This window comes from Delphinapterus leucas, chromosome 18 (assembly GCF_059928025.1).
Source record: "Delphinapterus leucas isolate spDelLeu-1000000601 "Yukka" chromosome 18, BTC_Dleu_Yukka2, whole genome shotgun sequence".
NCBI classification, from domain to species: domain Eukaryota; kingdom Metazoa; phylum Chordata; class Mammalia; order Artiodactyla; family Monodontidae; genus Delphinapterus; species Delphinapterus leucas.
This window is the reverse complement of record NC_143146.1, coordinates 28,957,905-28,972,843: the sequence shown is the minus strand read 5'-3', so window position 1 is coordinate 28,972,843 and position 14,939 is coordinate 28,957,905. Positions and strand designations below refer to the sequence as shown.

General features: G+C 34.4%; 1 protein-coding gene across 21 annotated transcripts in view; it reads right to left on the bottom strand.

Annotated features, from left to right (window-relative positions):
- Nucleotides 1-14,939, bottom strand: part of MYCBP2 (MYC binding protein 2) — a 276,112-nt gene that overhangs the window by 48,469 nt on the left and 212,704 nt on the right. For 14 of the 21 annotated variants that reach the window (XM_089899231.1, XM_089899222.1, XM_089899228.1 and 11 more), the window contains 2 exons: nucleotides 13,624-13,803; nucleotides 1,859-1,960 (listed from right to left, as the gene is read on the bottom strand). The exons of 2 other annotated variants lie outside the window; for them this stretch is intronic. In XM_089899231.1, coding sequence (XP_089755357.1) covers nucleotides 1,859-1,960; nucleotides 13,624-13,803 — 282 coding nt within the window. The remainder of the gene's footprint in view (nucleotides 1-1,858; nucleotides 1,961-13,623; nucleotides 13,804-14,939) is intronic. 5 more of the 21 variants (XM_022576994.3, XM_022577003.3, XM_022576996.3 and 2 more) reach the window with 3 other exon arrangements.

Here is a 14,939-nt window from a genome sequence, read left to right as displayed (position 1 = left end):
CAAGCATCAGCTTAGTCCTGGCCACTAATTTGGAGTGACTGATGTCTGGAGCACTAGCTTTCGTTATTACTCTGACAGCTGGAAATGCCTTCAACATCACGTTTATTTCATGAGCTGAACCATACATAATGCTGAATCTAGACAAATGAGCAGTAAATCTTTAATATTTGGCACCCCTCTCTCTACAAGATTAATTCGTGAATTGAAAGAGGTTTGCTTTGTAATTCATGATGCACAATTCCTCATAAAGGAAATCTCCACTGTGACTGGCTAAACAATTGAATCTTCCAAATATCAGGAACACCACCTGTCATACGCTAGCAAAAATGTCTGTTATATAGAGAAGGCCAGAGAGTATGGGCAGCTGTGTACCTTATCTCTATGCTTCAAGTAATGGTGAATATTTTTTTAAGATCTGTAAGTGGTGACAGCTGAATACCTGTTGGAGTCTAGGCACATAAATAATGCCAAATTATTTCTTCCCAAGATGTCAGATTACAATTAAATCCTGCCGAAAAAATTTACTTTTCCAAAATATATTTCATATATTTTTAAAAAACAAATACGTCAAGTTAGTTAAGTGTGGTAAACCCACATACTAACTAACTGATGTTCATCTTCTTCATTTGGGTTTCAAAAGTTTTGAGGCGTGCAGTAAGTATTACTAAAAATGGTCATGTGGCTGCTTTAAGTATCAATAAATATCAACACAATTTGTTAAAAAGCTTTAGATCGTAAAAACTTTCACATTCATCACTTTTGTTTAACGTTTATCATATGTAAGTTTAAGCAATAATGGACACTTTTTTAATCTCAAAAGATTCTAAAGAAAAAATAATACAGGACAGGATAAAAATGTAGTACATTCAAACAGATTAGTAAAAATATTAAATATTAGGTATTCATTAATAACCTGCATATTTTTATGCCAAAATTATAAATAAAAGGTTATATAATACCACCCTATAATATAATCATAATATAATACTACTGTAATATGATATGCCATGGTATATACTATATATCAGGTTACACAAGACTATATACTACAGAGATCAGGTTCTATAATTATACTACAATATTATACAGTATCACTGTCAACTGTACAAAGGAGAACTGTAAAACTGTTTTACTCATTTCTAGGAATACAAGATTTTAAAAGTTTAATTAAACATTACACTAAGACAAAAATATGTGACTAGGTATCTACAGTATTTTATAACACCAGAGCATATTTTAAAATCGTCTGGCATTTTATCAATTGTCAATAGTTTAAACATTTCTAAGTTTAAAGTATTAAAACTAAGCAGCTAAGAAAATACTACAAGGAAGACTCATGCCAGACAGGACAGCCCTGAAAAGGTAAGGTAAACTAAAGGATTTAATTATCAAACTGTTTTTCATAAAAAAACTAAAACAGGAAAGTGATTTTTACATTACCTAACAGAAAAAATGAGTTGAAGACTAACCTGTCACATGAGGTACTATATTCTTATAGATCACAATGTGCTTTACGGCTTACACATGTACCACCTCGCTCTGGTAATAATGGTGTTACAATTCCCCAAAGGCATTTAGTTCTACATACTTATTTTATTTAATATCTCATATAGGTTTGAAATTAAGCAAAAGTTCTATTTAACCTACATATAGTAAACAGGCATATCAATTAGGATAATCAATACAATATTGAACAGATACATCACAAATTACCCCAAAATACCAAATTTTAAATAAAATTATAAACTTTAATCTTAAATGGAATGAGATGAAAATGACTGAGGTGAACTAAAACTTCTTTCTTGAAACCTCCTAGGTTTATTAAGAATGGCCCATCCGTGAAGGCACGCATACCCACCCTTCAGTTTGTGAGACAGAGATGAGAGAGCAGAGGCAGGCCCAGCTACACCATAATTTTTGTAAATGCGCTCACGAGAAGCAAGGTTGCGAGATGGAGATTCTACAGTGGAAAACATTGGCAAAGAAGCAGCACAGATTCAATGGAAAAAAAATTTAGCAGAGAACACAAGCAGAAACAAAGCATTTCAAATGGTATGCGCGACTACTAACTTATGAAAAAGTTTATATTCTGCTAAATTTTCCAGCAAGTTTATTATTTCTCTAAAATTAAAAACTGAATACAAAGGTCAAATTAATTAATTTAGACTAACAACGACAGCGCCAATTGTGTTAGCCTAAAAGTTAAATAACATTCATAGCACTGATAAATCAAATTTGAGCATTTCTTTTCAGACTAATATTTCTTTAACTCAGTTTTCTTTAATTTGGTGCTCACTTACTTATAAATGAAAGTTTATAAGTAATTTTTTTTTGTAAATAGTGGGAGATAAAGAGATGTTACTTACAGTTTAACCTATTGTCACCTGTTTTTCTGTATGGACACATGACTATAATTTTTCCAGTATGTATCTCAGAATGGACCCAAGTTGACATTTATGGTCAACTACTTTTCTGAGTCCATCCTCAGTAAAAAATGTTAGTGCTAATCCCAATATTTGGTGTTTGTTTTGTCGATCTTATTACTGAGATACCAAATTCTGTTTATAAAAAGTCTCACAACACAAAGCAAAAAAGATTTACAAGTCACTGAAAATGTTAGACACATTAATGATTCACCATGCAGAAAATGAAGTACTTAAAATTAAAAAAAAATTATCTTTCTTCAAAAAATTAACAGAACCTTTAAAGTGGTCTTTCAAAAGCAGTATGCTAAAAAAAAAATCTCTATCTAAATCTGAAAATAAATCCACTATTTAAAATTTTAACTCATGGCAATGAAAATAAATGTAATCAAGTGAGCTGAAATAAATTCAGGTAATAAGGAGACAACTTTCTTAACATTATTGAAATTAAAAAAATGAATACAACACACAGTTTTCTCAAAACAGAAAAAGCAATAGTTGACTGATTCATTATTATGGCCAAGATTAAAGATGAACTATTCATAAAACCAAGAATCCTTCCATATAAGGTACTGAGTATGTATTATGTGTCAGACATTGTCCTAGGAATTGAGCATGAGATGATGAAAAGAAATGAAGTCCCTACTCTTATGGAACTTATCTTCCAGTAAAAGGAGAGAGACAATGAACAAATACACCCTAGATGGAGCGGTGATAAACCTGAGAGTAATAAGCACGCAGATTTTGGGCAATACTCCATGCCTGGATAAGACAACTTAGGTAGCAAGGCCTAGAAGAGACCAAACCCCTGGGACATTCCTAGGAATACAGAATAGAGGAGGATGTAGAAAAGAGATTGGACATGAAGAGCTGAGGTAGGAGATACCCAGCAGGCAAAGGAAGAAGGTGTTTCAAGGAAAAGAGAAAGATCAATCCTGTCAAACACTGCCAACAGAGCAAGTAAAATGAAATCTTAGAACTGACAGTTGAACTTAGCAAAACAAAAGTCAAAAACTGAATAGAGCAATTTCTGTGGATAAGGACAACTGCAAACACCCCCTGTAGTTGGTTCAAGAGAGAATGGTAGGAGTGGATGGAGGGATGGAGACACATGCCAACAAGTCATGTTCCTCTAAGTTAAAGAAATGTTAAAATTTTAATATTTTTGAGCATTCTTCTTTTTAAAGTGTGTAAAACTCAAAGGCACCAGGAACTGCAAAATGAGGTCTTATGCTATTTCAATCTCATATAATACTTACTCTGCAACTCTCACTGAAAATGTCAGTTAGGAGAGTGCCAGGTTTTGATTGGAATTCAAGGACGATTCAAACTGCCAATGTAAGGATACAGTCTCGTAGCTTGGTCACTAAAATCTGTGAAGACTGGGTTTAGCAGGAGGACACAGGAGCAGGAAATCAGATATTATCTTAATTAAAAGCACCCGTAACATAAATGTACGAAACTACATGGACACTTATTAGATAAGATGTTAGAGGTTTAAGGACAAACTCCTGGAAAAAGTTTTGAAGCCAAATCATCCTTAAAGTCTTTCCAATATGTTACAAAACCTAAAGAGACTGGAGTCCTAGGTATGATTCAGAGTGAATAAGATGAAAGAAACATCTTTTGAAAGTCTACAAAAGGCTACTGTTAAATGCCTAAGTACAGTAAGCTGTGATTTCGCACAACACTTGTTCTAGACATTTAATTTTCACAAGCTCATGTTTAAAATACTTTGAAATAGTTAACTTTTTAAAAGATTTATATCTTTCAATTTAAAAAGGGAAGTAATCCTTAAGAGATACTTTGCTACCTATGCACAGAAGAAAAAACTGATCAACTTTTAGACATCTGATGAAGATTAATCATGCTCCTTTTTACCTTGCTTTGTAGATAAAACAATCAATTATTAAATTAATGTCTGTAGAATTTTGATTTTTTTGTCATAATATAGTTAACTAAGGAGAATAATGTTTAAAACAATATAAAAAGCTGGAATTTTTCCTCCAGTACTCATTTGAAGTCAACGTTGTTTGTCTGGTATAAAGTATCCCCTTATTAACAAAATGGTTCTTTACATGTCATTTATTCTTTGTTTTCTTTGTTTTAAATCCCGAGTATCAAGTTCCCTGGGGTACTTCATTCATTCTCTGGTCATAGAAACTCTGAGCTCATTGTAAATTGTATTTAAAAAAATTGTTCCCTAGGCTAATGATAATAATAAAACAGTATAACTTTTCTTTTTAATAAGGAAAGCATTCTCATTTCAGTTGGACAAAGACAAATTGTGGTTTTGCTGCATCAGGACCTTGACCTTGTTATTGGGACAATACACTGGAAGAATCAAGGCACCTGTCACCATCTGGTGGCAGTACACAAAACTGCAGTTCTGAGATTTAGAAAGGGGCGTATACTCTTTCAGGTTTGAGTCAACAACGAAGTAATGATCTTCTTCATCCATTCATCTGTTGATGGCACTTAGGTTGCTTCCATACCTTGGCAATTGTAAACAATGCTGCTATGAACACTGGAGTGCGTGTATCTTTTCGAGTAAGTGTTTTCATTTTCTTCGGATTATACCCAGTGAATTTGCATTTAAAGCTGTCAGTCCTGGCAGCTGCTGGCTAGAGGACGTAATTATCATCACTATCACCTTATTCTAAATCCTCCAAAACATCAATAGACAGACGTGGGAATAATACTTACACTTAATTGTACTGATTCCTTATCTGCATGTTGTTTGGTTGCTCACATCTTTTGGCCAGGGTGAAGGTATAGTTTATATATTGTCTCCTCACTAACCAATAAACTAGTTTTTTATATTTTTAAAAATAAATAGTTTTAAAATATGTAATTTCCAGAATATCTGAATTATAAGTTAAGCTTAACCATTTACTGCCTGCTTTAAGAGTCTATTTGTCAAAATATCTGTAGTGCTATTCAGAGAAGAATGCAAATGTACAATTACCAGGGTTTAAATTGAGTGAAGAAAGTCAGAAACACTGTTCCTGTCATTCTACTATAAACTTGACAAAATGTTATTATCATTGTTTGTGAAGGATCTATAGAATTAGGTTTCTTTCTATATCTTAAAAAATATATACACACATAAATGTAAATATGTATAAGCACTAACAGAATGTGGAATCCTACTAAATGTATCAGAAGAAAAAGAGCTTAAGACACAGAATAGGAACTAAAATTTACTTATATAAATGTTAGTATACTACATGAATTATAAAAGAATGACAGCTAGAACAAAATTTCCAACTGAAGGCTAAAATAGAAATAAGCTTTTCACTAGAATATAACATTCATCCATATGATACAAATGCAGAAAGGAAGATGGATGAAAATCTGTAATGATGTATTTTCAAACTGTCAGTCAACAATGCCATCTTCAGTTACAGAAATGCTAAGTATGTTTCCCACATTCGAATTATATTACAGCTTACTGGAGGCTAAGTTACCCAACTGAACTCATTTTTTCTTAAAATCTGCTTTTTATTCTGTGTATTGGCATTGGGTAAGCATATAATCTTTCAAAACAAAGACAGAAAAATGGACGCCATTCTAGACTGGCTCCTTCAACTGTGATTAGCAAGTCCTGTACAATTTTACTGCCTACGTGTTTCTAAACTTGTCCCTTCTTCTATACGTCCACTGTAATTTACCTTAGTATAAGCCCTACTCAGCTCTTCTCTGGAATCCCTGCCTCTAACGCTCTCCCTTTCTCCAGAACCTTTTTCATAATATTTTTAGTTATCTTTCACAAATGTAAGACTGAGCATATCATTCTTTTTGTTTAAAATTCTGCAGACGTATATATGCCTTCATCTGCTCCCTCCATTTTACTCACTTTACTCACAGGACAAAGTCTAAACTACTAAGAGTGGCTTATAAGACCCTTCATGATGTGGCCCCACCCTCTCTAGTGTAAGAAACCGCCACTAGGACACTAACACTCTGAGCTACAAACGCGTGAAGTTTCTCAAGTGAATCATGTTTCCTAACATAATCAAATGAGTTGATTCATTTGAAGTGGTTAAAATGGTGCCTGTTATGTGGTAAATGACTGCCATGTGTTAGCGATTACCATTTCATATCTTCTCTTTCCTCAAACCACCAACACTTTCCCCATGCTAACTCTGAGCTGATGATGGCTTCCTATTTTACTGAGAAAACAAACAAAACAAAAAACAAATGGACAACATTCTCAAGCTGCTAACACTAAACATTCTTTCCTCTCCTGTTATGATAGATCACCTATTTCTGCTCCTACTTGGCCAACCTTTCCCCTTTGCGCTACATCCCATCCCCTCTCCCATGGATGAATACTGTTCCAGCAATCCTCCCCTCTCTCCTGCACTGGCCATTTTTCTCTCTATTGGATCATTCTCATTAAAAAACAACCCTGATGTTACCTTTTCTGCATTAAAAACCAAACCAAACAAAAATCTCTCCAGATCTCACATCCTCTGCCCTGGTTTCACTTTATGTGTCTTCCTTCCCTTTACAGTAAAACTTGACAAATTTATCTATAATAACTGTCTCCAATTTCTCTTCCCCCCTTTCTCTTGAACCCACTCTAATGGAGCTTTGGCATCTCATCCGACTAGAGTTGCTCTCATCAAGATCATCAGTGACCTCCACGTTGCTAAATCCAATGGTCCCTTCTCAATCCTCACTTTACCTGACCCATCAGCAACATCCGATACAGCTTGTCACTATTTCCTTGAAATACTTTCTTCACTTGGCTTCCAGAAACACCATACTGACTCGGTTTTCCTCCTATTTCTATGGCCATTTGTCAGTCTCTTTTGCTGACTTCTCCTCCTCTCTCCCATGTCTAAACCCTGAAGTGCCCCAGTGCTCAGTCTTTAGGCATCTTCTCTTTTCTCCCTATACCTACTTTCCTGCTGCTTTAATCCACCCTTAGGGCAACTCTCAAATTATTCTGCCATAAGCCAGTGAACTCCCAACTTATGTGTCCTGCCCAGACAGTTCCCATGAACTCCAGGGTCTTCCATCGATCTCAACTTGATATCTCCACTGGACTTAAAAGGAACCTCAAACTTAACATATCTGATCATTTGCAAACACAGTGACAATTATCCCTATCCCTGTACCATGCCCCTTTGCAGCAACTCTAATCAAGAAGTGAAGTCTATTTCTCCATCCTTGAACATAGGTGTCCTGCTTTGACCAACAGAGTATGGCATATGTGATGCTGTGTCAGTGTCATGCCTAAGCCTCAAAAGACTGTGCATGCTTTTGTTTTCGCAGAATCCTGCAATGTCCATGCAAACAAACCCAGGTTAGCCCACTGAATGACAAGAGATATTTGGCCTAGTCACCCTTTTCATGCCAGCCAATCCCCAAGGAAAAAATACCTGGCTGACCTACAGATGCATGAAGGATCCCAGGCAAGATCACAACAACTACCCAGCTGAACCCAGCCTACTCTGCTAACCCACAGAATTGTGAGCGAAAGGGTGCTTGTTTTAAGTCATTACGTTTTGGGGTGGTTTGTTATGCAACAGTAGCTTACCAATATAATGTCCAAAATTAAGCCTTTGTTATTGCCCTCTGGACCCAGTTCTCCTACAGTCCCCATATTAAATGGAAATTACATTCTTCCAAATGCCTAGGCAAAAATCTTAGATTTGCCCTCCACTATTTTGGTATTCTCATTGCTTATTCAATCTTTAGGCAAATCCTGTCGATTCCCCTTCAAAATATATCCAATATTCCATGATTTAATACCATCTCTTAGGCTACTACTCTGGTAAAGCCACCATCATATCTCACCTGGATTACTATGAAAGCCTCCCAAACTGGACTCTTTGCATGACCAGTACTTAGAAGAGTGCCTGACATGTAGATGGTGGTCAGTAAATATTTTTGAGTCAATGGATCCCCAAAACTTAGCTCATGCTATTCTTAGAGAGGAAAGACACCTGTAACCTCCTTCCCCACCCCCACTGCTGCCTGATAAATTCCTATGAGTCCTTCAACACTCTGATTAGGGGCCATCTCTTTATCTAATGCCTTCTCTAACCTTTCCTAGCTGAGTCAGCAGCTTCTTCTCCTATGTTTCCAATGCATCCTGTGAATATTGCTCCTGCAGACTTAAAATAATACCATCATTTTTTTCAACATGGCTGCCTTCCTCAGTATTCCAAAAGCCCTTCAAGATCAGTGATAATATTTTCTTTACGTTATTGCTCCCTATAGCCTAGCATACACTAGATATTTAACAAACGCAGGTAAATAAATGATGGAAGAATAAATGACCCATCTGAAGAAAAATGGTAATAAAGGGTGGAATAAATTTAGTAGCCAGTAAGGAGATGGGAGCAAAGGGAGAGAGAGACAAAAGGTCAGATCTGGTCAGGAGAAAGCAAACAGATGCACTCGGGCACACTGTCTTATAAACAACAGCAGCGTTCTCTGTGGTCTAAATTCCTAGGATGAAGTGAGGACTGATGAAGAGGGAAAGGAACATGGGTCGAAGCTTTCCTACCACAGAGAAGATGGAGACACTGAGTCAAGATAAATTCTGGCCCGTGACTGAAATGACAAGGATTTGTAGGGATGCTAGAGATGTTAGAGCCCAAACTGAAATAAATATATTGGCCATTGGGACAGACGCTATCGGTTCAAGTATGAAAAGTTTTACTGCACTTGACTATTTGGTTTTACGAAATCTTTGTTGATATCATCCTTTAATTTTCCTTAACAAAAATTATAAAGAGGAAAAGGGTATGAGAAATCAGCTTAGTGTCACAAAACTAACTGGAGGGAGCACAGAGATTAAAACACAGGTCTCCTTCCCAAGTCAAGGGCTCCATCCATGCCACAGCTCACACCAGGCAAGCAAATAAGTAGACAGATTCTGGGCTGGGATTATAATCCAGGATAAAAATGAAGTCTAAGTCTTAGAAAAAAACCTGGCTTTTATACTGATATTCATACTAACATCTGAATGTAGTGTTACCATATGAAGAATTAATCTCAAAGCGAATAATGAAGTTAAGCTGTGAAAATGTACTGAGGAGTAGCTAGGAAACCTCATTTGTGCCTTTCCTGCAACTCACTCCACAGAGAATAGACTGCTCTCCCTGAAACTGTGATTTCCTCCACTTTTCCTTGGAGCATGAGAGATGTTAAATGTTTACATCAAAAGGCAATATCAATATCAACAGATAACGTTTATTAGGCACCTCATGTTATGGATGAGGTAAAAAGGGCTCAGATGCATCAAGTAACTTAACTAAATAAGTGGCTGGAAAGGAAATCTGAGCTTAAGGCTTTCCATCACTACATCTTTATAAGCTAAGTAAGTAAACACAGTGCTTTAGTATATGTTAGTATTCTTGAACACAAACCAATATGCATGCAGATACTCAGGTGGACTCTTTTGTCACATTTAGCAAAAGTTTTGTCTCACTTGAGAAGGTGATTACGGGTATAACAGAAAAACTCGTTGCAAAGTAACCTAGAGCTCTCATATCTGGGCTTGAAAGTACGACATACTTTGATATATATATTATATGTTTACATATTTAAAATCTCTGGGAGAATCGTAAACTGTCTTAATGTTCTATTTACCATTTTTTTCTACAAAAAAAATAAAAGCAAATTATTTAGCTCCTTGGACAGTAGCTAGAAAATGTTTATATTAAACAGAGTCATGTGAAATACAGTTTTTCAGCTGGAGGATCTTTTGTAAAATTCCATCAGTATAAACTCAGAATTATTAGATATCACATCATCACATTATAGTTAAATTTAATTACTACTGAAGTATTCTTCCTCTATTTTGAAGATGTACTCTGAGTAAGGACAGGAATATCAACCATAAGATAACAAGAAACACATGATCTTAAACTCATAGCTTACACTGAAGAAATGATCATCTTAGGCATTTCCAGTCAATAAATACTCCCTGAATGCTTATGATGTATAAGATATTGTCAGAGGATATGGGACAAATAAAATGATGCTTTCAAAAGAAATGAGGAAAAGATAATGAAAATACAGAATGTAATATTCTTAAAAGAAAGCGGGCACCTATATCATTCCCCACCTCAGTCCACTAGAAACTTACTGCCAAATTGCTTACCAATTCTAAAACCTACATAAATACTTTTGAAATAAAAAAGTAAATTATGGAACAGTAAAGGAAAAGTTTATATACACATCTCTCTTCTCTCTCATGCCTTTGCACACATATAAATATGGTTAAGACAAGGAAACTGTGTGACTTTTATTTCTATAATTATTCTATTTCACTAGAATAACAGGTGAAGTAATTTCTATGTATATATGTATGTGTGCATGTATAAAATAATTTTGCAACTTAAAAAAATTACCAAATGAATTTAATGTGCCAGATTATTTTCATTTCCAAAGATTAATTAAAAAAAAAAACCCTATGCTTCAGGGGAAAAAAAAAACTAAAGAAATACTGATTAATAATGCTCATAAAGTTGACATGTAGAGCAGTTTATGTATGTCCCTACTTTATGTATGTCATCTACTTAGCTGGGAACTTGAGTTACAGTATTTAGGAAACCTTTTCCTTTTAAACCATGCTACATTCTTAAACTATGAAGGGGAAAATAACCAATCCAAACCAAGCTAATACTCTGGAGGCTAGAACCAAATGGAAACAGAAATGTAAAAACTATATATTAAAGAACAAATTTTTACATTATTTATTAGTAGGCAAAGCTAGATATTTAAAAACATGGCCTCCTTTGTAGTCAGGAGAACTGGGCTCATGTTCTGACTCTACCATTTACTATGTGTATTTCTAGGGCATATCATTTATCCTCTTTAAGCCTCCGTTTCCTTAACTGTAAAATGGAGACATTATCTCAAATGAGGATGTACTAAAGTGCTCCACAGTAGTAAGTACATAGTGGACTTATCAGAATAAGCAAGAACTAGTAAATACAGTCTTCTATACATAATATTTTATACAATATTTTAGAATCACAAAAGTGTAAGACAAAAATGATTCTCATTTTACTAATTAGTAAAGGGAAGTTCAGTATAAATAAGCCATCTTCTAAAGCAAGATGAAATGCTAGTGTGATGGACGGCAGTGAAATTCAGGAAAGAATATCTTACTCAGGTAGTTTTAACTCTGCCATATTTAATTTTCCTATGATGTACTTACTACAATTCTAATATATCTATAAAACATTAAACTATTTTTAGATTCCATACTTGTTTTTAGTTGTGCTAAAGATTAAGTCTTCTGGTTTCTGGAATTGGGTAGTCAAACTTCAGTGATATTCTGCTGAGAATAAGAAGTCTGTATCATTGGAGTACACGCAAGCAATGATTCAGAAAACTGGTAATTCTGAGACATTTCTAGGCCATGATTTCAAATTTGCTCCAAGATGGTGGTAAAGGAAGTGGTGGTACTGATAACACTTAGACACAATATGAACAAAATTATATTGACACAATGTCAGTTAGAAACCTATTATCCTTTAAAAGAGGCAAATCTGATTTTCTTATGGTCTTTACATTTTGTTTTACAATATTTTATTAAGTAATTTGGTAAAATAAAAACACTAATAAAAATACTTTTTTTTAGAGAAGTTTTCGAGAAGACTTGCAATAACCCTTTAGGTAGAACAAAACGGTTCTTATTCCTTAGTTCTCTTGTCTGCTGCCACTATGACATTATCAGGGTAATTTCTCTTTTACAATTTTATATTTAATATGAATTTTCTGCCTGGTTATGATGTTTTTTTCCCTTTTATTTCCTTGTCCTTACCTTTAAAACTTCCTGCAACCTGGGTACATCTAAATGTAAAGTGTCTGTCACTCCATTAAATGGGTAAACTAAGTCTTCACTTCTCTTTCATTCTTCTATAATGCTTATCAAGGAAGAAAAAACTATTTCACACACATGACACTATTATGTTTCCTTGAAATTCTTCTTTTAAGAGACATTAAAGTGAATATTACACACGAATAGAGATGATTAGCTAGAAATTGATACTTATATTTACAAACTAATTTCATTAATTGAACTTGCCTAATGTATAGTGCAAACCTAAAAAGTATACTCTTGTATACTCTTTTCCAAAGACAGGTAATAATATCATAATGAATAACATCATTTGCTAACTATACACTGCCCTGGTTCCTAATAAAAACTAAACCAGCTGGCATTCTCTTAAGTAATCCTAATAATAGCTATACAAGTATTTTTGTAGAAAAATAACTTAGATCTAAGTGTGGATGTGTCTTACTAAAGTAAAGCGAAGAGGTCATGCATTTGAATTCAAACAAATGGGTGTACAAGCTGAGACTTCCAAAAACTCTCTCAATTCAGTGAGTGCGTTTATACACTGTATAGCCAATATGTGAACTGAAGGCCAAGAAGAGCATACTGTTGTCATACTAGGAGGTTTGAGAAGTTTATGGGGAAGCCTCAGGAGCTTATTAAGAAAAAAGAAGACTCAGGTAAATGTAATTTGTTTTGGGTCTGTTTTCCAGATCAGTATGAATTACTATCATGGATAAAGGGCTAGAACGATCCTAGAAGGCAGAACTGGAATCAACTGATTGGCTTAACTTATTAAGAACAAGAACAAGAACAAGAACAACAACAGTAAAAAGCAAGAGAAGAAACAACACTGTGAGAACATTTGGAAACCTAAGCTGCTATACATTTCACAGACACCAAATTCACTTAAAAGAAACAAACAAACCTGCCCAGTACAGCCTCTCCTCCACCCACTGGTATAGTGAAATAGGTTCATTCTCTTGGGGCATCTCTAAGTAACAAAAATCCGGTGTAAAACAATGAAAGTTATCCTTATAACTGACGCTTACCATAGTCGTGCATATTATAAAAATTTTTTTTAAATCAATGTTTTCTTAATATATTTTATAGTATGATTTGCTTATTCTGGAATTAGAATAGAAAACATAAAAGTCATATTTTAATAACTACACTTAATAAAAAAATGTGATTAAAAACAAATGTCTTAGCTGCAGAATGTCGTAGGTCAGAATAGCTTAAGTGCTTCAAAAATGTGGGAAGGGATAACGTCCTCATTAAATAAAACCAGTTAGGTGAGTTGATAAATAATTAGTAACTGATAAACAACTCAGAACAAAGCTTCAGAAATGGTTTGATGAGGCAGGTAAGGCTGACAAGACTTACTCTGAAGCTGAGGCTGCTGGAAGGAAAGGGGCTGTCCGAACACAAATGGGCTGTGGACTAGGGAAGAGGGAGGTTTTGCAGCTTGATCAAAGATGGAAGGAGCTGGGAGATTGGGCCGTGACTGAATGGAATTCAATATGGCACTCAGTTGGTCACCTGCAGTGGGCAAAACAGTCAAAACTACAACTTGTTATTAATTAACATCCAAAATGGCAAAGTAAATGGTGCTTTATGACATTCAGATAAAGTTAAACACTAAATAAAACAATGCCAGTTCAGAACTGTTGTGGAAGTTGGTGACTGTTATTCTCAAATTAGGGACCGAATGTTGTATGTTGTTTTAATAATGGAAGCACCCCAACAAATTTTATATAATGGCCCACTTACAAAAACAAATCCATTTAAATTCATATACAAACATCTAGCAGCAGCATGAGAGAATACAGAGTCTATGAGGTTAAGTATGATAAGTTGATTCAATACCATACAAGTATAAAGGAAGATCTAAGTCGATGATGTCTTCTGTGCAGTACCTGACATTGACTATTATCACCCTGCCTCATACGCAGTACACTTCATGCAGAAAATATGCAAATAATATGAATAGTTCAATGTAGGACTGAAGGGAGGCAAAGTATATGTTATTAATTTAGTAATACATTTATACTACAGTTATAAATTAATATTTTCTTTTTTAAAGTTGTTATTGCCAGAGAAATTATACATTTTTAAAAGCATGAACTCTTTTGCTCGGATAGGCAATGTAAAAATTTATAAAAGACCTATAAGAAAAAAAGGTATATGAGGTACCTCATTTGAATAGTATCTCAGACATGAATTCCGATATTTTCTTCAAAATTAAATACAAAGGACATTAACAGAAAAATACTTTTAAAAATAAGAAATGATATATTGGATGGATGATAGCTCCCTATTTATGAGAATATAAATATTAAATAGTTTAAATGATGCTTTAGAAGAAGGGTTGGGGGGAACCATATGCAGACTAGCTGATGCAGAAACTGGAAAACAGTACCTTTCCAGGAATATTTTCTAGATATAATAAAGTTTCATAAATAAAATTTTAAATGAAACACCAACAAGAAACAGATTAATATGGAAAGAACTGTGCACATAAGCTACATCTCTTCACTTAAAAAAATTAATGCTGCAGATTAGAAAAGGATTTTAGAGGTGATGAAGAATTTTATAAAATTGTTTTAAGGAAAAAGAATTTTTGCAAAAAACAATTGCTTGATGTTGGATAGCATAAAGAGTTAAAGAAAATGGGAACTACAATTAAAGGTAAGATAATA